General features: G+C 40.1%; 1 protein-coding gene across 2 annotated transcripts in view; it reads left to right on the forward strand.

The window, feature by feature from the left end:
• The window catches only part of nlgn3a (neuroligin 3a), a 167,960-nt gene that overhangs the window by 52,352 nt on the left and 91,037 nt on the right, over positions 1-24,571 (forward strand). Inside the window, exons 4-5 of one of the 2 annotated variants that reach the window (XM_047157069.2) lie at positions 9,076-9,135; positions 16,861-17,010. In XM_047157069.2, coding sequence (XP_047013025.1) covers positions 9,076-9,135; positions 16,861-17,010 — 210 coding nt within the window. The remainder of the gene's footprint in view (positions 1-9,075; positions 9,136-16,860; positions 17,011-24,571) is intronic. The other variant, XM_017475248.3, reaches the window with a different exon arrangement.

The following is a 24,571-nucleotide window of genomic DNA, read 5'->3' on the forward strand; positions in this document are numbered from 1 at the left end:
GAAATGGCAGGGGATACTGAGGTGGGGGGTTATATCTTAATCAGCTCCCTAGGTGGTGAATCAGTACATGAGTGCGGGCACTGGTTAGGACCCTGGCCGACTACACATTGGGACACTGCTGACTCGATTTCCGCTGAGCTGACTACGACTACGTACTGGCACTGGCATTTATCAACAACACGCAGGCTTGATATCTTTCTGTCAGCTTAATCACACCTGTTTCTGTCATGGTACTTCAAGCAGGATCGCAGGCTACTGTAGCCGGTGGAGTTTTTAAACAATTAAAAGTCGTTAGACTCAAACAAACCGTTTATAGAACATTAAATCAAGTTGAAAAAATCGCTAACGTAAGTAATCACGTGAGAGCTACTAGAACGATAACGAGCTACTTACAATTGTAGACGAAGTTATCATTTTCAGTAAGGAAGCTTAGTGAGCATCGATGCGCCCTGGTTTTCGCGGTGCATTGTGGGATTTATTTATTTATTTATTTTATTTTTTTTCGGGAGGGGAACGATTCAGTGCACTGGAAGGATTCTGCAATTGACACAGCCCTTAAAATGACCTGATCAGCGCCCTGACTACTGAACTAGGGAGCCGGCTGAGACGCACCCATAGACACACTAATTAAGGTTTTAACACAGAACAGGCTAACACATTAGGGTAATCAATCAACATCAGGACTGGGTCCGAGACACATGGGAAAGTAAGCAAAAGCATGTGATATGAACCCAAAAGTTTTTTTTTACACAAGAGCAGTGCTTGTCGTACTGGGAAACATGCCATGCTGCGAGGAAGAATTCATGACAGACATTTTGTCAAGCCCCTTGTCAGAATTTCTCTTGCTCAGTACAATATCTTTGTAATGCACTACAGAGCAAGTCCCAGTGTCAGTTTGAGTACATTAAAACGTTTCAAAACTATCCTTTAGCACTGCATACGAGCCCATTTTCCGCATGATCACTTGTCCTGAGAGTTATTTATCCGTTTAAGTTAATTACAACAGCTACACTGCTTCAAATGCAAGGTGAAATTATTGCACTTGCAGTAATTCTTTTCTCATTTGCTTACTCGAGATTTGCTACATAAGCATGTATTTTGCAGAAATCTCTCCAGGCAGCTATTCCTCTCGTTTCAAGTGGGGACTGACACGAAATTGCTCACAAAATTATTTAAGAATTTATGTTTATTATCATTTCTCGCATCGTTTGAGAGAGGGGAATTTGGCAGCATCGGACCGCAGATCAGATTTTCATAGCGATCTGTACGAAGGCTGTGGGGGGGGGCCTTTCTTTAGAAACCACTGTGAATGTCAGGGGCTTAAAAAACCGCACGATGCGGTCGGAGCAGAAAAATAATTGTCATCCTGCAGCAGATCACTACAGATTGCCAGTGTGATGAAAATGCCACTACCTGCTAGGCTGAGCAATAACATGGCATGGAATTGCAAGGTTTCTATCCAGCTGTAGAGGAAAGCAGTAAGTGAGGTTGCGTATGTTTGTCTATGCATGGACCTGCAGGGCCAGAGAAGCTGTAAGCAATACAGAAGAAAAAAAGAATTCGGATGTCCACTCCGATTTATATGGAACAGCTCTGTTAAATGTGTTGCAAACCCAGTCCTGGCAGGAGCTTTGCGTTCAGCACTGGCGCCTCATTCATTTTGACTTGAAATGCAAGACACAGCTTGGCCAGGAAGTTCCCATTCAGTTCCCCCTGCTGCTCATATACTGGCCCAGTATATCTCTTCGCTAAAGGACTAGCCTCCAAATAGCTTTTGTCGCTAGTCCCCATAGAAATGCCAAGGACTGGTTTCAAGGCAGCTGAAAAAGGAAGATAGAAATGGTGTAGGCCAATTTGTCTCCCAATTTTTTTTCTCTCCACTTAGCACTGTTTTCTAGTGCACTCCTCCTTCCAAAAACATAGCATCTTAAAACAGGCTCAGTCGGAAAATTGTCAAGGGTTTATTCAGTTATTAAATTTAGATCCTTATCGGAGCATTAGTTTTATGGAATCATGAGACGCAGTTCATTTTTATACTAGCTCAGGCTGGCTCGCTGCTATAGTAACTAATAGCACATCGCAGGTCTTAATGTGTCACATAACGTCAATCTTTCTGCTAGCATTCAAAAAAGAAAAATAAATAAATAAATAAATAGAAAAAACAGGAGCACTGCTTGTTGTGTTCCTGAGCAGTGTTGTGAACTTTGGCTCACCCTTTCTTTTTGAAATTGCCATCCTCTTTATCTCTAAGTGCCTTTTTTTAGTCCTCTCAAATCTATTCCCTCCAAGTTGGGCATTAAACTTTCAGTGTCTGGAATTGACAGGAATTCATCATAGGAGCAGAAGGCAAGCCTTGGAAAGGAGTGAAAGAAGGAGCCACTAGAGAATTGGAGATGGAGTCTGTAAACTGAAGGACGTGAATTGTTATTAGGCAGCGTTTCGCCAGTGAAAACCCAGTGAATGTTTTCAGGTTTTTGGAGATCTGCCAATCAGATATCACCCTGACACGCTGTATTTCTCCTTTGTCAAAGCGAGTGCACTTCCCATCCAGTGCTTAGCTGATATCGAGCACATCATCAGTCCAGTGTGTTGGAGGTCATGGGGAGGAGAGAGAGAGCACATTCCTTCTGCACTCCACCACAGGCTGTGATGGGTTGCTGCTTACAGAGGTTAATATCAGAGTGTATTTGGAGGGCGGCTCGCTGGCCATGTGCTAGAGTAATTCATCTTTCAGTTATATACAGTGCCCTGCACTAACATTGGCACCCTTGGTAAATATGCCCAAAGAAGTCTGTAATTGTCTTTATTGTTCCACCTTTTGATCTTTTCTTCAAAACTTTCGCAAAAATACTCTGCTCTCATGTATATCAAACAATTGCAAACACAACACAACAAAAAATATCTTTGTTAAATATAGCTGTGGAACAATTATTGCCACCCCATGAATTCCTATGAGAAACATTTGAAGTATATTCCCGCTGATTTAAATTTTTTTTTTAGTACACCTCGGTGAGAAGGAACAGGAAATTGTTCAACCATGACTTCCTGTTTCGCAGGGGTATAATATGAGGTAACGCGCGGGTCAAATTCCCTTAGTCATTCAGAACAATGGATAAGACCAAGGAATATAGCTGTGATGTGCGGGAAAAGGTTGTTGAGTTTCACAAAATGGGAAGTGGCTATAAGAAAATAGCAAACGCATTTAAAATGCCCGTTTCCACCATCAGGGCAATAATTAAGAAGAGGACGTGTGTCTATATCATCTCAACACACTGTGAAGAGGATGGTTTGAGTGGCAAAAAAATCTCCAAGGATCACAGCTGGAGATTTGCAGAAGTTAGTCGTGTCTTGGGGTCAGAAATTCTCCAAAACTACAATCCGAAGTCACCTCCATCACCACAAGCTGTTTGGAAGAGTTTCAAGAAAAATACCTCTACTCTCCTCCAAATACAAACTCGAGCGTCTTCAGTGTGCAGACACTACTGGAACTTCAAATGGGATCGGGTTCGATGGTCAGATGAAACCAAAATCGAGCTTTTTGGTAATAAACACCAGAGGTGGTTTTGGTACACAGAGAGGTAGCCATATGGAAAAGTACCTCATGCCCACGGTTAAATATGGAGGTGGATCTTTAATGTTTTGGGGCTGTTTTACTGCCAGAGGATCTGGACATTTTGTTAGGATACATGGCATCATGGACTCTATTAAATATCAACAAAATTAAATGAAAACCTGACTGCCTCTGCCAGAAAGCTTCAAATGGGCCGTGGTTGGATCTTCCAGCAGGTCAATGATCCAAAACAAACATTAAAATCAACACAAAAATGGTTTACTGACCACAAAATCAAGGTCCTGCCATGACCATCCCAGTCCCCTGACCTGAACCCCATAGAAAACCTGTGTGGTGAACTGAAGAGGAGAGTCCCCCAGCGTGGACCTCGAAATGTGAAGGATCTGGAGAGATTCTGTATGGAGGAACGCTCTCTCATCCCTCGCCATGTATTCTCCAACCTCATCAGGCATTATAGGAGAAGACTCAGAGCTGTTATCTTGGGGAGGTAGCAAAAAGTATTGACTAAAAAGGGTGCCAATAATTGTTGCACATCTATATTTAACAGATTTTTTTTTTAATAAACCTGTGTTTTGTTTGCAATTGTTTAATATCCATGAGAACAGAGTATTTTTGTGATTTTTTTTTTTTTTAAACAAAAGATCAAAAGATTAAACAATAAAGAAAATTTTTCACAGCCTTCTTTGTTCATATTTACCAAGGGTGCCAGTATTAGTGGAGGGTACTGTACACACCTCAACACTCTTTTGTGGCTCTGCTGTGGCAAAGTCTGAAGGCCTTTGCACACCAAAACACATGTTTTATTCATTTAACACATAGAGGAAAGTGCATACACTCTGGGGTGCGAATGTGTTTACTTAATAGCACACTTTTTTAGCTAACGATCACGTGATTTCAGCCAGATTTTTAATTCATCACACAGGTTTGACACATTTTCATTTTGAGAGTGATTTTTTTTTTCCCCGCAGCCTGTATGCAGTGGCCTTCACACACACACACACACACACACACACAAACACACACACACACTCAAACTTCAGCATGTACTCGCTCAGAGGCATTCATACAAAATGACAAGCTGTTTTTAGAAGCCATGGTAAGCAACAAAGGAATGACATAAATTTCATTACAGAAAAAAGGATTTCAAAAACAGAAAAAAATAATATGTCAAAAACAAAAAGCTTCATGTTGCTCGTTCAGAGTATGCATATTCGTACAAGTTGCAGGCATATATATATATATATATATATATATATATATATATATATATATATATATATATATATATATATATATATATATATATATATATATAGTATGTATGTATGCATGTGTATGTACACATCCATCCATCTATATATATATATATATATATATATATATATATATATATATATATATATATATATATGGATGGATGTACATACACTGTAAATTTGAAGTGTAATTTACCAACAGACTAATGCCATATGATAAATGAGACCTATTTACATTTTATGAAGCAATACCTGTAAAGCTATAATATAATGAATATTTTATAGTTTGTTTTATAGTCTAGCAACAGAATATACATATGCAATTACTCTACTCGGAAATATATTAATCACCGGATTTTTTTTTTTCTTCTTCAGTAAAACATGTTTTCCTTGGTGTTATTTAAATACTTTTTCATTTGTACTGTGAAGGAAATTAATGTTTGTAGTAAAATGGAATTGATGCAAAACAACAACAACAACAACAAAGTTTCTCTAACATTTGACTTGATTGTTCAGTCTTGATCCTTCTCATATCCTCATTATTCTGAGATGCTATAGGTTGTTGTCTATAGATGAGGGTTGGCTTCTCTGACTTGCATACCAAAGCAACCGATCGACTGAGAAATTCTCGAACTTCTATTAATGAGCTACTGAGCAAACATGTTGATGCTGTTGGTAAACCAGCAGAGTGAGTCATAATATGTGATATAATTGGCTGACATCTTCGTTCATCATGACGAGAGGTTATAATTGCAGGACATAATTATAAACAGACTATGATGAGTGCTTGTAAATGGGACTGTAATGGAGTAGTTCAGATTCAACTGAAAAAATAAAAAAATAAATAAATAAATAAATGACACATTTAAAGCTACATCCTTCGAAAATCTGTTCTCTTTTCTTTTTCTTATTTATGTGAACAGAACATAATTCCATGCAGAGAAAATCTATAGGTTAAAAATGTAAGGGTTATTGTACTCGTGTACTCTATTGCTTTCTTTGTAGATACTGGGCCATTTATAGCTCTCTCAATAGATACTGTTTGAATTTTTTATGATTACCTGATTATCTAGAACTCTCTGTATAGATACTATGCCGTGCAGAACTCCATCAGTAGGTAGGTTAGAACATTTTCTAACACTGTGTAAATCAATCATAGACGTTCTTGTTGTACTCAAGGCTAAGTCAAAGTTGAATATATATATATATATATATATATATATATATATATATATATATATATATACACAGTGCATCCGGAAAGAATTTACAGCGCTTCACTTTTTCCACATTTTGTTATGATATAGCCTTATTCCAAAATGTATTAAATTCTTTATTTTCCACAAAATTCTACAAACAATACCCCATAATGACAACGTGAAAGAAGTTTGTTTGAAATCTTTGCAAATGTATTAAAAATTAATAACAAAAAAAGCACATGTACATAAGTATTCACAGCCTTTGCTCAATACTTTGTTGAAGCACCTTTGGCACCAATTACAGCCTCAAGTCTTTTTGAGTATGATGCTACAAGCTTGGATCTCTCAAGCCCCATCAGGTTGGATGGGGAGCGTCGGTGCACAGCCATTTTCAGATCTCTCCAGAGATGTTCAATCGGGTTCAAGTCTGGGCTCTGGCTGGGCCACTCAAGGACATTCACAGAGTTGTCCTGTAGCCACTCCTTTGTTATCTTGGCTGTGTGTTTAGGGTCGTTGTCCTGTTGGAAGATAAACCTTCGCCCCAGTCTGAGGTCCAGAGCGCTCTGGAGCAGGTTTTCATCAAGGATGTCTCTGTACACTGCTGCGTTCATCTTTCCGTCGATCCTGACTAGTCTCCCAGTTCCTGCCGCTGAAAAACATCCCCACAGCATGTTGCTGCCACCACCATGCTTCACTGTAGGGATGGTATTGGCCAGGTGATGACTGGTGTCTGGTTTCCTCCAGACATTACGCTTGCCATTCAGGCCAAAGAGTTCAATCTTTGTCTTGGTCTTGGTCTGAGAGTCCTTCAGGTGTCTTTTGGCAAACTCTAGGCCGGGCTGTCATGTGCCTTTTACTGAGAAGTGGCTTCCGTCTGGGCACTCTACCATACAGGCCTGATTGGTGGAGTGCTGCAGAGATGGTTGTTCTTCTGGAAGGTTCTCCTCTCTCCACAGAGACACGCTGGAGGTCAGAGTGACCATCGGGGTTTTGGTCACCTCCCTGACTAAGGCCCTTCTCCCCCGATCGCTCAGTTTGGCCGGGCAGCCAGCTCTAGGAAGAGTCCTGGTGGTTACAAACTTCCTCCATTTACGATTGATCGAGGCCACTGTGCTCATCGGGACCTTCAATGCTGCAGAAATGTTTCTGTACCCTTCCCCAGGTCTGTGCCTCGATACAATCCTGTCTCAGAGGTCTACAGACAATTCCTTAGACTTCATGGATTGGTTTGTGCTCTGACATGCATTGTTAACTGCGGGACCTTATACAGACAGGTGTGTGCCTTTCCAATTCATGTCCAATCAACTGAATTTATCACAGCTGTATTCCAATCAAGTTGTAGAAACATCTCAAGGATGATCAGTGGAAACAGGATGCACCTGAGCTCAATTTTGAGTGTCATGGGAAAGGCTGTGAGTACTCATGTACATGTGCTTTTTTTGTTTTTTTATTTTTAATTAATTTGCAAAGATTTCAAACAAACTTCTTTCACGACGTCCTTATGGGGTATTGTTTGTAGAATTTTGAGGAAAATAAAGAATTTAATCCATTTTGTAATAAGACTGTAACATAACAAAATGTGGAAAAAGTGAAGCGCTGTGAATTCTTTCTGGATGCACTGTGTATATATATATATATATATATATATATATATATATATATATATATATATATATATATATATATATAACACCTACCTATTGAAGGAGTTTCACATGTTCTTGAGGGATTTATATTTTTTTTTTTTTATAAAAGATGACGGTATATTTACTTTTGTATTTTTTAAACGTTGTGGTTTTTATTGTGGTCACATTTTTATTCAGCCCTGTGCCAAATCTCTTAATATTTGACATGTTTCTGCAAGTAGAATAAGCATGATGGAAAAGTCGATTAATTCATAATGATTCAGTTATCATATTTTTGCTGGTTATATTTATAACTGTTTTAAATGTAACTATGCATACTGATTATAGCATATTAAATTCACTGTGTAATTGACAAACCTAATAAGAAGTATTCACCTTAAAAAATGTCATTGAGTTGCTTCCTTAAAATCTGCTCTTAAAAGGAACACTCCACCCTGAAACACATTTAAATATGTTCATACTGAAATATTTTGTGTTGTATATTTTGCTAATTTGACGGTTGGTGCTGTATTTTCGTTATTCCTGTGAGAAGCTAGCGGTTGTAGGCTGATATCACAGCTTGACATTGCTAGCACCGTTGCAATTGCGTTCAATAGGAGAAAATCTCAGACATAAGGGATAACTATCAGGTTTCGCTGTTATCTCCGAAAAACAAAAGAGCAAAAGCTTTTTTTTATTAAGGTAAAATCCAATGTTGAAGTAGTGGAGACGTTCCATAATGCAGTGCAGGTATAGGGCAGAAACTCGGCTCAGCTAGTTAGAGATCAATGAGCACGACGGCATTGACGGTGGTATTAGCATGAAAGTTGAAGCTTTGGAAGCTGATCTCTGTGAGCAGAATGTACAGATGAGGAGGTGAGAGAGCTAGATATATTAAAGGACTAAAGCACCGCTGTATCATTCTCCTTAGGTATACAGTAGATTAAGGCTGAATCTCACTGCCATTTCTATCAGCAGGTAGTCAAACCGCATTGTGGATAATGTAGGGAACCGTTAACCAAAGCGAAAACAGATGTGAGATGTTGAGGAAAGAAATTTCAATTTAAAAAAGTAAACTTCATTACTAAATCTTAGACGCTTTTGAATAGCTCATATTAATTGGGAAGAAGTCCTTCAGGGTGGATTTTTCCTTCAAGAATGGTTTTTAACCTCTCATTAGGTTTGTCCAATTAAATATGACTTATGTGTGTATTTATTTGAAATTGCCATGTATATTTGTCTTAAACGTATGTAAAAACTATATCAATATTCAAAAGCATTACAGTCTATTTGAATGTAATGAGAGCTGATACAATGTCATCTTACACTTGTGACAGGTTTCAAAATATCCATTTCTGCCTTGATGGTTGTGCTATTGTGAATTGTGTTGTGCGTCTTTGTGTCTTTTCCTGATTTATTTATAGGGGCCCATGCTAAAAAACAGGGTGAAGATTTAGCAGATAATGACGGCGAGGAAGATGAAGGTATTCTTTTTGGTGATGAAGTCAGTAGCATGTTTTTGAATTTGTTTGGGGTTTTCTTTACCCCCCCCCCCCTCCTCCTCCCCTCTCCCTCCCCCTCCACAGTATTTGAATGAAACCTTTTGGTATCTATTTGTATTTTCCTCATTATCATGACCCAAAGCATCAACACAGTGAGAGTGAATGTGAATGAATGGGGTTTTGGGTTTCTCTGAGTTTGTCCTCAAAAGAATTTTCTAAACCAGGAGATAACTGATACAACTCAAAAGGAAGTGTATTTATACCGAAAAGCCATATAGAATGTGTCAGAAGATGAATACACTGCAGTGAAAGAGGTTACCAGCGTGTTTGCTGCTTGCTAGTATGAAGTAGAAGAAAACATTTATAAAGGATAACTCAGTTTGTAAAAAAATGAGGTTTTATTGGAGACAGAATATTGTAATATTGGTTTTAGCTTACATCCTGATCGTGCTCTGATTTTGAAATTTCATTGATTCAATATCCATTTTGTGTTATTATATACACTTATTGACAACTTTATTAGGAACACCTGATTATTCAAGCAATTATCCAATCAACCAATCACGTGGCAGCAGTGTGATGCATAAAATCGTGCAGTTACAGGAAACTGAGGCATGTGTGTGCAGGCTCACCAAAACTGGACAGTTGAAAATCATGAGACAAAGAAAGTGCACCCTTCTTCAATTCTATGTTTTCATTTATCAGGGCATAAATAACAACCATGTGGTTCTCATTAACTTCTAGAAATTAACAAATAACCTCAGCTGACAGCAAAAAAAAGCACAACAGATTTCAATATTTTGTCTTTTTTTTAACCCAGTGTTCAAAAAGCAGGGAGGAAAAAATAAGTACACCTTGTAATTCAGTTGAGCCACCTTTAGCAACAATAACTCCATGTAAATGTTTATTGTAGGAGTTTATCAGTCTCTCACATCGTTTTGTAGAAATATTGGCCCACTCTTCTTTATAGCATCGATTCAGTTCATTGATGTTCGAGGGCATTTGTTTATGCACAGCTGTCCTAAGAGCCTGCCACGGCATCTCAATGGGGTTGATACGCTGTGTTGGGTTTTCGCCAAACATGGTGCTATGCATGATGATCAAACATCTCCACCTTGGTCTCATCAATCCAAAGAACTTGTGTGGTTTGTTCAGGTGCAATTTTGCAAATCTAAGTCATGCTCTATATTGCTTTTCTCTAGCTATCCTTCTGTGAAATCTATACTTGTTCCGTATTTTCCTGATACTGCTGTACTGAACATAAACATTTAATGTGCTTACAGAAGCCTGTAGGTCACATGATGTGGCTCTTGGGTTTTTCTTTATATCGCTGAGCATTAAACAGTCTGAACAACTGACTTGAAGGCTCTCCGGTTCTATATAGAACCATGAACCACTGTAGAATGGTTCATTTCAAATTGTTTGGCGCTGGACATTCTAACCTTTCCCAGATTGATGAGCAGCAACAGTTGATTCACTGAGGTAATGGCTGATGTCCTTTCTTCTTGGCATGGGGGCTCCGGAACACCAAACTGCCAAAGGTTCTGCTTTTATAGAGGTAGTCACACTTCTTAATGATTCATTAATAACACCTGGCTGGTAATTACTCTCTTAATGATTGTGGAATTAGGGAGGGTGTACTTTTAAGGGGAAAATAACAACTACATATTGAAATCTGTTGGTGGGGGGGGGGGGGGGGGGGGGGTATTTATTAGGATATTTGTTAGTTTATAGAAGTCGGTAGAACTGTCGGTAGAACTGTTAGGCCCTGATAAATGAAAACATAGAATTGAAGGAGAGTGTACCCCCCCCATTACTGTATATCATGTTGCATATAATGAAAATATTATATAATATCATGAAACATTCGTACAAAACATGGTGCGTATCATGTTACTGTATGTACTGTAGGCTTGCTGACAGCTAAAGAAAAAAAAATGTTGCATTATAAAAAAAAAATGAAATAAAAATACAGTACATAAAAAATTTAATTAACAGAGAAAACAAATCTCTAACAATTTAAAAGATAACTGTAGAAAACATTAACTTCAAATCAAGTGATTTGATATTTTCTAATTGTTTTTTTCTTCTTTTTTTTCTCCTACATTTACTTAGACATGCTTTGTTATTTTACTACAAGGGAAAAGAAAGGCAGCTTTTAATGAACAGCACTATTTAACTTGGTAAGAATTTGCTACATGGAAACTAGGTCAGAAAAGACGACCAGCTGCATGACTGATGGCCAGATATAATTATAAATGGGTCAAACTAGCAACACGCTCTCTGATGTGATTATTCTTCTGATAGGAAAGGGTCGCTGATGTAATAGGGAATAGGGGCAGAAATAGCTGGCCAGCTGTAATTACATCGTGAATCATTTGTTGTTTATCGAGTTGGCATCGCTCTGAAAGCATTACATACAAATTCATGTATGATGGGTCTTTTTGAATTCTTCTCGTTCTCACGCTAATGCTTAACATTAGGGAGTTCTTTTAAACGTAGGACGAGGTCAAAGTGCAAATATGTTGAATTTGTATTGTGCGTTGTGGAGTTAAGCGTATCATGCTGTCGCTGTAACTTGAAATGCCTTCACATGTGCTCTGAGGTGATGTGCTATACAGCAGGATCGGAATGATTAATGAGTCAGATCAGATAGTGCATGTTGCTTGCTTTATATGTATATATTTACCATTGTATTTATATAGTCTCTTTAAGACCATTTAGATTAATAAATGTCAGTATATGAGACATGTCATACTGCAGATATGCCAGGCACAATAAAAAAAGGAAGGCTTTAGGTGAGACTAGTCATGGTAATTTACTTGGTTTTATTCAACCATGGTGTAGTGCAGTTATCTGTACTACACTAAATATTTGCCAGTGTGACTGTTAAGGCATAATATCATAGCTGACTTTTAAGAGTGAGGTGAATGCATTTAACTGGAAAAGATGGAGGATGAAGAGTTGCAGAGAGGATTAAGAGCAGAGAAAGAATGGGAAAAAAGAGAAACGTTGCTGCTCAGCAATGGCATTGTTCAATTTCAGCATTTATCTTCGGATATTCGGAGCTCAGGATGGATATCTGGAAAGATTAGAAAAGGGGAAGTATTCTTTCCATGCCACCGCAAACGGCTTAAACTCCAGAATCTATTTGCAAACCCAGTCACTGCTGTTCTGTTGCTCATCTGCCCTTCTTTCCGGATTACTCAGGTGAGTTATATGCTTGGCGCTAGGCTGCTATAGTGTATTGAACATGGGTTTTGAGTCCTCCGTGTAAGCACCCCTTGCTGTGTCTTGTTGATTTTTTTAGCATGGCTTGTCAGTCTCGGCCCTGTGCTTTTTCAGCGTCAGCAGCCAAAGATTTTCTTTTGGAGTATTCACGTGCATGACTGAAAAAGACTTTTTAAAGTAGCATGGTTAGGAGGATTAGCTATGGTGTTAATAGGTACAGAATCAGCTTGTCTCTGGCAAACACTGAGGCACAAGTCATGTACTGTACTGAAGCATGTCTCAGCATTCCGTATCTGGGGAAGTAACAGATTCCCCAAAGTCAGGTTGGTCCAAAGTGCTTGCATTAGATTTACAATGGGTCTGACCAGACAATTCCATTGCTGCCTTGTGCAAAGATTTGGCGCCTGAGGCTGCCCTCTGTGAAAATCCACTTGGCCAAGGATAGTCTAGTGGTGTGCTCAAATGGCAAAGTGTCCTGCCAGATGCTTTACCACCTGGCCTTGAGGCCAATTTCACTGCCAGAGCAGTAGGATGCGAAAGCAAGGCATGGATACGCTGCTGGGGTTGAATATAGGTGCTTTAGGTGTGCTTCTTCTATCCCATTTTTTACATAGCAAGCCAATTGGCCTGTATTTAATGCCTAACTCGTAATGTTATCTCTTTACAATTGTCCCTGCAGATAGGACCAGAGGGAAAATCATGTGTAAACATGGCTGCTAATAAATAAGATGAAAATAAAACACGTGCCTGAACCCGAGCGCCGGTGACATTAATGTGCTTGGAGTGATTATGTGCCTTGTTTATTTTGTTGCCGGATTTTATTATCTCCTTTAAAGTAATTGAATATAGGCATACTACTTTTATTGTTAGCTCCTCTAAAAGTGATCATTTAATAGAGAAAGGCAACAAATCTGTTTTGATGCTTTAATAGCACGAAGAAATGATTTTCTTCAGGCGCTGTATGAGTTTTTCTCCGAAGCAGACGGAACTGTGAGGAACTGTTTTAGATTCTTCTCTCGGGTATGAACAGACACAGACGTCCTACTTAACATTGGTGTATAACCCATCTTATAGTGATACAGCTGGAAAACTATTAGCGAGTATTCAATATAAACGGGGACAGCAGGAAGCTCTGCTGTAGTGGACAATCCTGCACTTGGCCTTTCATTAGCTAGGAAGTTCTGAAGGAATATAGGCCACTGTATATTACATACACTTCAGCCCCTGTATCTGCCTCTGTTTTATGTAATGTCTGTGTACTTGAGCAGACAGCACCCACCATCTTGCAGTCTACTTAGCCAGGCGTTGTCATCTTGATTCAGCAGGCGCTCCATCTTCTGCTCATTTGGCAGACTGAAAAAAGCATCGCAAACCTGTTTCGGGTGGCCCCTCATCCACTTAGAGCTCTTAACAGTCACTGAAGTCTGCTGCAACCCAGGGAATTTGTTATTCCGGTAGGCCCTGCGGAAATCAAGCTAGCGCTAGGGTGCTCTGTGTCATCCCTGTCGTAGTTGAGGCATATTTAGGAACGGTGGAGGTTCTAAATCACAGCAAGCGAATGAGGAAACGTGGATGATGAATGGTGGACCTGTTAGTCGGAGGCATGCACCTTTGCCTGGCCTCTCCCATTTTATGGAAATGGATCTGCAACTGTTTGGCTCAGTGAGTCATGCACCCTAATGAGGACAAAGAATGCCTGTCTAGCTATTAGGATTGATTCTATTGACTTCCAGCTGTCAGTCAGCGTGGTTTCAAAAGACAATGAGCCAGTTTACAGTATGTGCATTTCCTGATCTCATGAGAGGAAAGATCAACGCTAGCCTTCATGGCTCAAATGTAGAGATTTGAAAGGGCTTATTGGGCTATTATGTTAAATCTCTGGAAAGATATTTCCTCCAGGAGGTACATACTTATTATCCACCAGTGATGCAAACAGTTTATTTGGTTCTAAGGTGATATTTTGGCAGTACAGATGTGTTGTGGTGTGATTTTAATATTGAATCTGTAAGAGAGTGCATTGGGTGTGTGAAGAGGCTGTTTCTACTACGTATCTTTCTTTCCCTCCCTCTTTTCCTTTCACCCTCTCTTTCCAGCTTCCCTTCTGCTACTAAAGGCCAAGCTTCAAAAGAGCACATCAAACCACCTGCCTGTGTGCTTAGCAACATTATATTTCATGCACAAACGCCATGGCCGCAGCCCAAAGAATCCGTCTTCTTCAAAGGTCACTTTCTCCCATCTGGTTCAGGGGCCGCAATGTCAAGACAAAATTAATACGCAAAGAAAAAAAAAAGCTACATGTACAGTACAGGCATTGCTGTAGTGATTTAAAAGCTCGTTACAGGTCATTTTTTCTCAATATCGTGCCATGCAAATGGATTGAGCAGTGCAATGTTGTGATCATGAACCGTCATGGAGTTGTAATCTGCGTCACGTGTGACGTAATTCGCATTGACGGTAACTGCATGCGTTCCGTCAAAATCGACTCTTGTCGACCAGATCACCCGTTGTGAGTGGCACTCATTGCTCATACCGTGCCATTCGGCTCCTACAGCGTGACACTGCTGACACCATGCAAAGTGGCCCGGTGAGATTGATGGGGGCTGGAGAACAGGCTGAGTGACAGAGTTGCGGGCTCAAGGATGACTTGACACCACTCGTGGATTCACTAATCACCGGATGGCAAAGTGCGATATCGGGGACATAGTATCATCTATGTTGAAGGGTCTTCAGAATCATGCAAGTTCTTTATTAACGTCAAAGTATGCAGTTTTCCAAATGTACTCACAGATGAATTTAAGTTTTTGTTGATGTGTTCTGCCTTGAGAGGTACAGAGCGTCTAGCACATGTGTGGGAGTGTGTGTGTGAGTGTGAGCATGTGTGTTTGTGTGTCATCAGCTGTATAATGGGTCCCCTCATCCTCATATCAAACATTACTCCACATTTATGAAGCTGACCCTGGAGATTATATCCCATTCAAGGTTCACATTTTCTTCTTCTTTTATTCCAAATAATGAATACATGAAATAGAACTGTGTCTACTTTGTATTCAACTTTTCACTGTGCCTTTCTTCTTTTTCAGTGCATACTTTTTTTGGAAATGCAGCGACATGCTGCAGATGTGCCTTGTTTTACTGCTATCTCAGGATTTTTGTAATAATTAGTTGAGAAGATCAGGTACTGGAAGAACAAAAGTATCCAGTTTTGAACTAGTCAGGTGTTTTCATGGTTACAGTTCCAAGTTCAAAACTGCTTGGTGTGAATCAACAAAAGAGGCTTCTGATAACACTGACATGACTAATCACTCTTCCTGTTCCTCCCAGTACTTTGATTTTCTCTCTTCACTCTTCTCTCCGTCATATTTATTCTTTCTCTCTCGCTCTCTGACTGCTTTCAATTGTTTTAATGTCCCATGCTTCACCGGTACAGGAAATCTTCCATCTTTTCATTCATTTTCCTCACTCCATGCATCGTCTCTCTTGTGTGAGATACATGTTAGCCTAGAATTGTCAGTATTAAACCCATGCCTTATCACAGCTCTCTCAGATACCAGATAAGTCACACAAGTCCCAAGGCACAAGCAATTCGTGAAAAGGAAAAAAAAAAAAAAAAAAAAAAAAAGCAGCACCTACAGAGGACATTTTATTCATAGGCCTGAATGCAATATGAAGAGCCCGCTAATCTGCAGGAGGACGAAGCAAGCATACTGTTTTTATAATTTGCCATTTTTATTGAGGATTTAGAATTTCCAGTCTGCAGTAGCCATGGTAACCACAAATACCATATAATTGTTTGACTATGAGCCCAGTAGCTCTCTGCAAGCACTCAGAGCCAAACAACAACCAGACCTAAGAGAGAGACAAAGAGAGAATCATGTCTGTCAAAACACAGCCCTTCAGCTGTTTTGAACCATGGCTGCCTGTGTTCTTTTTTTTTTTATTTTTTCCCTGCTACAATAGAATTTCATTAAAAGCTCAACAGTCCCTTTAGTGCATTATATGCTATGCTTAGATACATGCAGAAATAATTATTGAATTTCTAGACATGAAGATGAATCAATGGCAGGACGAATTCTGTGTGACTAAACTGCTTTTTTTCCACCACTAGCACCGCAGCAGATAATCGCATCTTATTCCGTGACTGGGAAAATCTTTTTGCTCCCCTACTGGGGCATGCACCTCCATGTTCTTCTACTACAGCGATTTGCTATAATAAGATCTAGAGCATGCGTTAAATTTGAACGTCATCGCATCACCGAGGCAGCTACAGTATGCCTCGACAAAGCAAGCACTTAAATTCTGACCTTGCATATGACTTCATCTGTTCATATCTCTTTGCTATATATTATCAGTTTGTTATGAGAGGTAGATCAGGCAGCCATGTACATGTGGCTGGTATCTGGGAGGGTCGAGTGTTGAGCTTTTCTTTGCTGTGTGTTAGGGCTGAGAGAGCAGGTTTAACCGTGGCCACTCTTGCAGACATACGAGACACCGGTGCCAAACCTGTGATGGTCTACATTCACGGAGGCTCCTACATGGAGGGCACAGGGAACATGATCGACGGCAGCGTGTTGGCCAGCTACGGCAATGTCATCGTCATCACGCTCAACTTCCGGGTCGGCGTCTTAGGTAAGCCGCTTTTGCTGGTTTCAAAGAAGTTTTCATAAAATTCTCATGCTATTTTTTTCTTTGTGATCAAAACAGGTCAAACTTGAGGGTTGGGTTATTATTATTTAATAATTAAGTCTACTTCATAATATTGCACAATTATTTAACAATTTGAAATTGTCATTAAATGAACACATACAGTTTTCAAGAAATGTATTTATTACCTGGTTTGAATTTTCACTTCCACACTGCCAAACCATATGTACAAGATTTTCCCTCCTCTTTGTTAGTAAAATGTTAAGATAAGTATAACCAATTTCCCAAAAGCTATATCATGACTGAAATTATGAAATTGTGTGTGAATGTTGACTTTTAACTATATTGAAGTTCTATAAGCTCTATAGAAACGTCTGGGTTAACCCTGTTCCCTGAAAAGGGAATTAGGTGTTGCGTGAGCTCCACGCTGTGGGAAGCACTCTCGCATGTGACTGGCATCTAAAGCTTGTGTAACATCATGCCTGCCGTGATCAGGTAATGTGGCAATTAGGCGCGTTGTGTGATATATAAACAGCAACTGTGAATCGCGCCGTCAACCTCTATTATCTGAAGCGAAGACGCAATTCACATGCATGCCCCAGTAGGGATGGGCGATATGGACTTAAAACAATATCATGATATTTTCTGGTATTTATTGCAATAACGATATCAGTGATGATATAAATATAGTACCATTCACCCCTGTTTTTGTCTACAAGTGACAGCTGCATACAGGCTTGAGAGCCTAAGAAACACAAACATTGATCTAAAACAGAGGTTCTCAACGTTTTATAACTAAAGCCCCCCCTCAAGCCTCCCCTATCATGTGGCATGTGCCCCCCCCCCCCCCCGTTCTAATTTCTCTTGTTCTGGTGAGAGGAACGGAGGAGGGTAGAAAGCCTGCAACACTACTGGCTGTGCAGCAGATGTAGGCACTTTAGGAATATAATCCGGCCTAGGATACAGGAAGGCCTTGGCTAATCCAAGGGTAAAGTCAAGGCAGGAAGGGGAAACAGAGAGAGCTTGTAGATCTCCTACTCACTTGAGAGATGTCAGGGCCAGCAGAAGAGCTACCTTTAGAATCAGAAGCTTCTCAGAGGTTGACTCTAATGGCCCAAATGGGGTACCTGACAGACCTTCCAGGACCACCAAAAGGTCCCAGGAATGTATGCATGGTCTGCAGATGGGCCTCAGCTGCCTGACACCACGCATAAACCTCGAAGTTAGCGGATGTTGCCCCACAGAGGCTCCATCAATAGGGGTGTGGCTGGCCAGAATGGCAGCCACATAGACCCTGATTGTAGAAGGAGCCAAGCCTGCTGAGAAACATCCTTGTAAGGACTCCAGGACTGTAGGTATTGCGCAGTTCACTGGGTCTAGCTGATGTTCCTCACACCACGAGACAAAAAGTTGCCACTTGAGCGCATACAATTTCCTTGTGGATGGTGCTCTAGCATTCACCATGGTCTCTACAACCTCAGTTGTGAGACCAGAATCTATGAGCTGGAGCCCCTCAGGGGCCAGACCCACAGTTTCCATTGTTCCGGCCAAGGGTGATAAATCAGCCCTCTGTCTTGAGATAGTAGATCCCTGCGGCTGGGAATCTCCCAAGGAGTGCCGTCTAGCAGGGATATTATCTCTGAGAACCATATTTGAGCTGGCCAATAAGGGGCTACTAGCAGCAGACATAGACAGTCTGGCGAACTCTCTCTCCAACTAGCGATCGGGGGGAAAGCATACAAATGTGGCCTCGGCCACATGTGCACCATGGCGTCCAGCTCTAATGGTGCAGGAGGAGTGAAGGCGAACCACAGCGGGCAGTGTGTTGTCTCCTCGGAGGCAAACACATCCACTTCCGCTTGGCCAAACCTCCATCATATGTACTCCACCACTTGTGGATGGAGCCTCCAACCTCCAGGCCTCAGCCCCTGCCTCGACAGCATGGCATTCCACACATTCTGTCTGCCCCAGAATGTACATTGCACTCACAGACAATAACTTTCCCTCTGCCCAGAGAAGAATTAGTTGTGCCTGCCTGAATGTAACCCTCCCTGGTGGTTGGTATATGAGACCAGCACTGTGTTGTCTGTCACAACTAACACATGGTGACCTCTTAATTGAGTAAGAAAGAACTTCAGTGCTAGAAATACGGTCCGCATCTATAGGCGATTTATATGCCACTCCAGATGAGGGCTGCTCCCTCATCTGGACAGCCATCTAAGACCACGTCCCAGCCCATGAGGGAGGCGTCTGTCATTACCGTCTTGCGATAAGGAGACGCCCCCAGAGTGTGACCCGTGGCTAGAAACCGGGGACGCCTCCAAATTTTCTGAACTCGTAGGCATCGCTGTGTGACACTGATTACTCTTTTCAGTCACCACTGAAATGGTCTCATGTGCCAATAAGCCCAACAGTCTCTCGTAGAGACTGGAGGGGATGCCCAACCCAGCTTTATCTTACTCAATGTTGATATGATTGACCCTACGTGTGTTGGGGACAGAAACGCCCTCATCATAGTAGACTCCCATATAACCCCTAGAAAAGTTGTCCTCTGCACTGGAGAAAGCATACTTTTCTTGAGATTCAACCTGAGCCCCAAGCTCCTCATGTGGGCGAGAACAACATCTCGATGTTGAAGCATGAGGTCCCTGGATCAAGCAAGAATTAACCAGTCGTTCAGGTAGTTTAGTACACAAATGTCCTGGAGTCCCAAGGGAGCTAGAGCAGCATCCATGCACTTTGTGAAGGTGTGAGGGGATAAAGCTAGCCAGAAGGGAAGAACCCGATATTGGTATGCATTGTCTCCAAACGTGAACCTCAGGAACTTCCTGTTACTGGGCGATATTCCTATGTGGAAATATGTTTCTTTTAGATCTACCGTCTCAAACCAGTCTTTGAACTGAATCTGTGGAACGATAAGTTTGAGCATCAGCATCTTGAACATGTATGTCCGAAGGGTACGATTTAGATGATGCAGATCTAAAATTTTCTACATACTCCCGTCTTTTTTGCAGACCAGGAAATAACGATTGCAAAAACCTCCCTCCCACAAGGACCGGGGTACACATTCTATGGACAATTGTGCAAGAGGGATCTTACTTCCTGCGCTAATGGCGGGCTCTGCTCTGTGCGGGTTACTGTGGTGAGCACACCTCTGAACCGGGGGGGTTGAGCTCTGAACTGGACCTTACATGGCTTGGAAGGCAAAGCCAGCCTCGCTAAATTACCTGCCATCGATGGAGAGAGGTGGGTCGCAAGCACGTCCTCCACCTTCGGCATAGCTAAATAGCCATGCTGTTCACTCCCCACGATGGCCGAATAATCAGACGTCGCGAGGTTATAAACACGGCTAGTGTATGGTTTTCCCTAGAAGCGTGATATTGCATCATGCACTTCTGGGAAAAGAGTGTTCTGCGGTGTGAGACACTTCCCACAGCGTGGAGCTCACACAACATGGAGTTCCCTTTGAAAGGAAACTGGGCCTTGAATGGCTTTAGCATGTTCAAGTACATATTCAGGTTTTCCTTGTATCGTATTATTTTATGTGTATCTAAATATACTTTAGTTCACTTAATGTTGGAAAAAAAAAAGTTGTTTGTGAAAATAGTGAATGCTGAACTTTTAATATTAGTGGAAATATATTCATAAAAAGCTCGTGTTAAATATTGTGTTAGCAATAGCAGTGCAGACCATTGCCAGAAACTCAGAAATTATGTTGGGGGTTTTTTTCCCCTCCACCAATTTCTTTTTTGTTGTTGTTGCTTGTGCAATTTTAAACAAAGTGCCATTTTAAACATGCCTGGGCAAACCTTTTTCTTGCTATCTGAAAAACTATCACAGCTATCACAGCAAATGAGAGCAAACAGAAAGAATAATACTCAAAGATGTATTTAACTGTGTCTCAAGAGCAACAATTACGACTTGACAGCTCATTCTAAATATTTTATCTACTGACAAGCTTTGCCAATTACTTAACCAGGTCAAACATACAAATGTTATGCACTAATTCCAGTGTTATGCAATATGTAAATAATGATCTAATTAATTGTAATAAATTAGCCTATATGGAATGCAGAGCCAGAGACAAGGAATCAGACACAGTAATTTTTGTCCTATAAAGCAGACTGCAGGAACCCCCTCATTCTGCAGATGTCATTGAAATTCAAGTCAGAGTGAACCATTTCGAGCATAAATAAATAAATATAGCAATATTAATACAGAATGAGCAGTCTTTTAATTAGGCAGCTTAGAAGGATGAGCAGGGAATAATTGAGGCTCAGGGACAATATAATGAAGTGTAAAAAGACAAGGCAAGTCTAAAGACAGTGAAATACGCAGCTCTAATGTAGTACGCCACTGTTTTTAGACATTCGCCTGGCAAAGGTGTTGATTTGAGTAAGTCCATTAAGCTCGATCTGAATATACAATTATGATCAGGTGCAGCAAAGCCTGAAGGTTATGACCAGGCTCGGGGAGTAACGGAATACATGTAACAGCGTTACATAATAAGGATACAAAAAACTGGGAACTGTAATCTGTTACAGTTTTGTCCGAAAACAAAGTAATCAGATTACAGGTACAGTTTGTGGAAAAATGGGAATACTATCAGGATTACAATTTTTTTCCATTTAAAACCAAAGAAATTAATCTTTTGACATCTTTAGACAGCTCCTTGATTATAGTTCTGGTTCTGGTCCATGGCTCACATGAGCAACCTCCTGGTGCATGCGCAAATAACTTTTTGGTAGAAATAAACACAAGTTGTTCTCTGAAATGCTTTTGTTAGGGTGACCATACATCCTCTTTTTCCCGGACATGTCCTCTTTTGTTGGACCTTAAAGTAGAGTTTGCCTGGGATTTCCAAATTTGACCAAATGTCCAGGATTTGGCTTTAGTTTCATTATGATGTGCTTATAGTCTATAATGATATATCTTGTGTGCGCATATTTGCATTGCTTTAACCCCTCTCTGTAATTCCCGCCTTCTCACGCACCAACTGGTCGATTATAAAAGGCTTGAAGGAACTATTGGCCAAATTCCTGTCTTTCATCCATTAGCCTACTCTCAGAGAACAAGTGAAGGTGAAGCGCTGTTGCTTGACAAAGAGTTGCTTGCCAATAGCAACAAATGAGAGCTGTCCCGAGTCGAAACAACGCCCATGACCATATAAGGTCATTTTTAATTTCATGTTATCACACTGCTTCGTATTACACAGCCTTTGAAATGTGTAAATGATGGCAGAAGGTTCACTCGTGGCATCTGATATTTTATTTTATTCCGTGGACATTCAAAAGAATGTAGGATTTTTTTTTTAAACGTGGGTAGAGTGAAACCAATTTTATTGATATATTTTTATGTGATGCTTACAGTGCGTCTTTTTCAGCGTATTAAAGTCTGCATTCATAGTTACACTGTTTTGAACAGCTATTGTCCTCTTTTTGGAAAACCAGAATATGGTCACCCTAGCTTTTGTGATATAATGTTACCCACATCAGGGACCGTGATCTTATTTATTTATTTATTTATTTATTTATTTATTTATTTATTTCATCAAAAACACATTCAAATATTGAACATGTTTTTACGCTCTAAAATAAGCTCTAAATGAAAGTATTTTAGATCCTATTGCTTTTCTCTTGACTTTATTTACATATGTGACCCTTAAGTAATCCAAAAAATAATCATCCATTTTTTATGAAGTGATTTGTAACTGTAACAGAATACATTTTTAAAGTAACCCTCCCAACCTTGGTTATGATTCACTGAATTATAGCACACTGGGCCTCGTTTATCAAGCTGGATATGAACTGATGTATTTGTAAATTGTTAATATTAGCATTTACACAAGAAATTCATGAATATCCTGAAATGTCGGGGGTAGGGGGGCATTCATATCCTACTCATGTTCCGCGGTGTGTATAAATTTCCACATAAGAAGACTAACTAATGCAAGCCTCGACTGCTTCATTTCAAATCATATGCATCGCAGTGCATTACTACAGTTACACTTTTGCATATGGATTATAAAGTCAAGTTTTAAATAGCTTATGTATATTTCGTTGCGCATACAAATGTAATATGTGACAGCAAAAAATAAAGAAAGCAAGGACAACAAAAATCCATAAATTAAGACAAAGAAGAGACATTCAATTGAGAATGCTGCAGTATAAAAGGAGGAGGGTCAATGGCTTAGCATATGAATTGGTTCAGTTTGACACCGCATCTTCTTTTAATGCTGTGCAACACTTAATTGGAGCCAGCACTAAGTGACAGATAAGTGACTGATCTGGTGTGTCTCAAGCTGCAATATGTCATATACTCCCTAGTGTGCTGCAGACCGTTCGCTTCCTGCAGACACATGCCTTTTTGCTTTTCTAACATGGCATTGGGGGGTGATAATTAAATAAATAAATAGATACATAGATAGATAGAAACAGTTTCGAAAACATTTACTGCTTCAGTGTTTGTTTGTTGTTGTTTTTTTATACTACACTGTCAAATGTAAAATGGAAGTAAATAAATTTGTACAATAAACGTGCATATAAAAATCTATGTATCACGTTCCATTATGTAAAAGTGTACCGATTCTTAAAATGCTCTCGTGTGGACAATGTGGCTCAGCTGAAATTGTTCTGAAACTGAGTCAGCGCAGTACAGAACAAAAGCTAAGAAAGGCATTTCCCAGCACAGTCTTAACAAAATGTGGAGTTTCATCTTCATCTAATCTGATTTTTACGTAAATTGTGCTACAGGAATACGTCTGTAACAGCGCATAAATCCTCGGTAGTTGCTTTATACAGCATAGTTTGTTGGAAATTACATAGTTATGAGAGGCGCAATAAACTGGGACGGGATCTGCCATGATTTGACTGTTGTGTAGGTTCAGTGCTGGTTCGTTCCTGAGTTCTGTGTGAATGTTTCCAGTACTCGGCATGTAGGTGGAAATGAATGAGTTGCAATGTCAATACATTTCCCTCACCAGAAAAAACAACACTGTTATAGTGTATAATTTAGTATTTAATTGCATTGTTGGGGTTTTTTTTTTGTTGTTTTTTTTGCATCCATTATTTAACACTGCACCTTTCCTTCATGCCATAGCTATTTTCGAGTTTGCTGTTCCTGAACCCGACCAAGATAATTATGTCTCGATGATACCATCATCTTTCAATCCAGGCTATGTGACTTCAAATGTCATTGAATACTATATAAGTTACTGACAGTAACGAAGACCTCTATTCCCATCCTGCATGATTTTTCTCCTGCAGTTTAGTTGTGTTATTCCTATCTGATAGAAACAGTAATTATTGCTTCAAAGGGTCAGCCCTCTCTCTCCTGGGGCTCCATTTGCAAAGCTTTAGATCTGAGCCCTTCCTCATTTAGATGAATGAGAATTCATTACAGGTTTAATGTTTAATTATAAAAGCCGGGACACTGGCGAGACCCACATGCTAGGATGTGGCATATGGAGATCTAGAGGATACTAAATTATGTGTCTAGTAACTAAGGAACCTAGTTTGTTTACAGAACTGCTTTTTTTTGCAACCAG

Source organism: Ictalurus punctatus, chromosome 8, assembly GCF_001660625.3.
Source record: "Ictalurus punctatus breed USDA103 chromosome 8, Coco_2.0, whole genome shotgun sequence".
In the NCBI taxonomy this organism is placed as follows: Eukaryota; Metazoa; Chordata; class Actinopteri; order Siluriformes; family Ictaluridae; genus Ictalurus; species Ictalurus punctatus.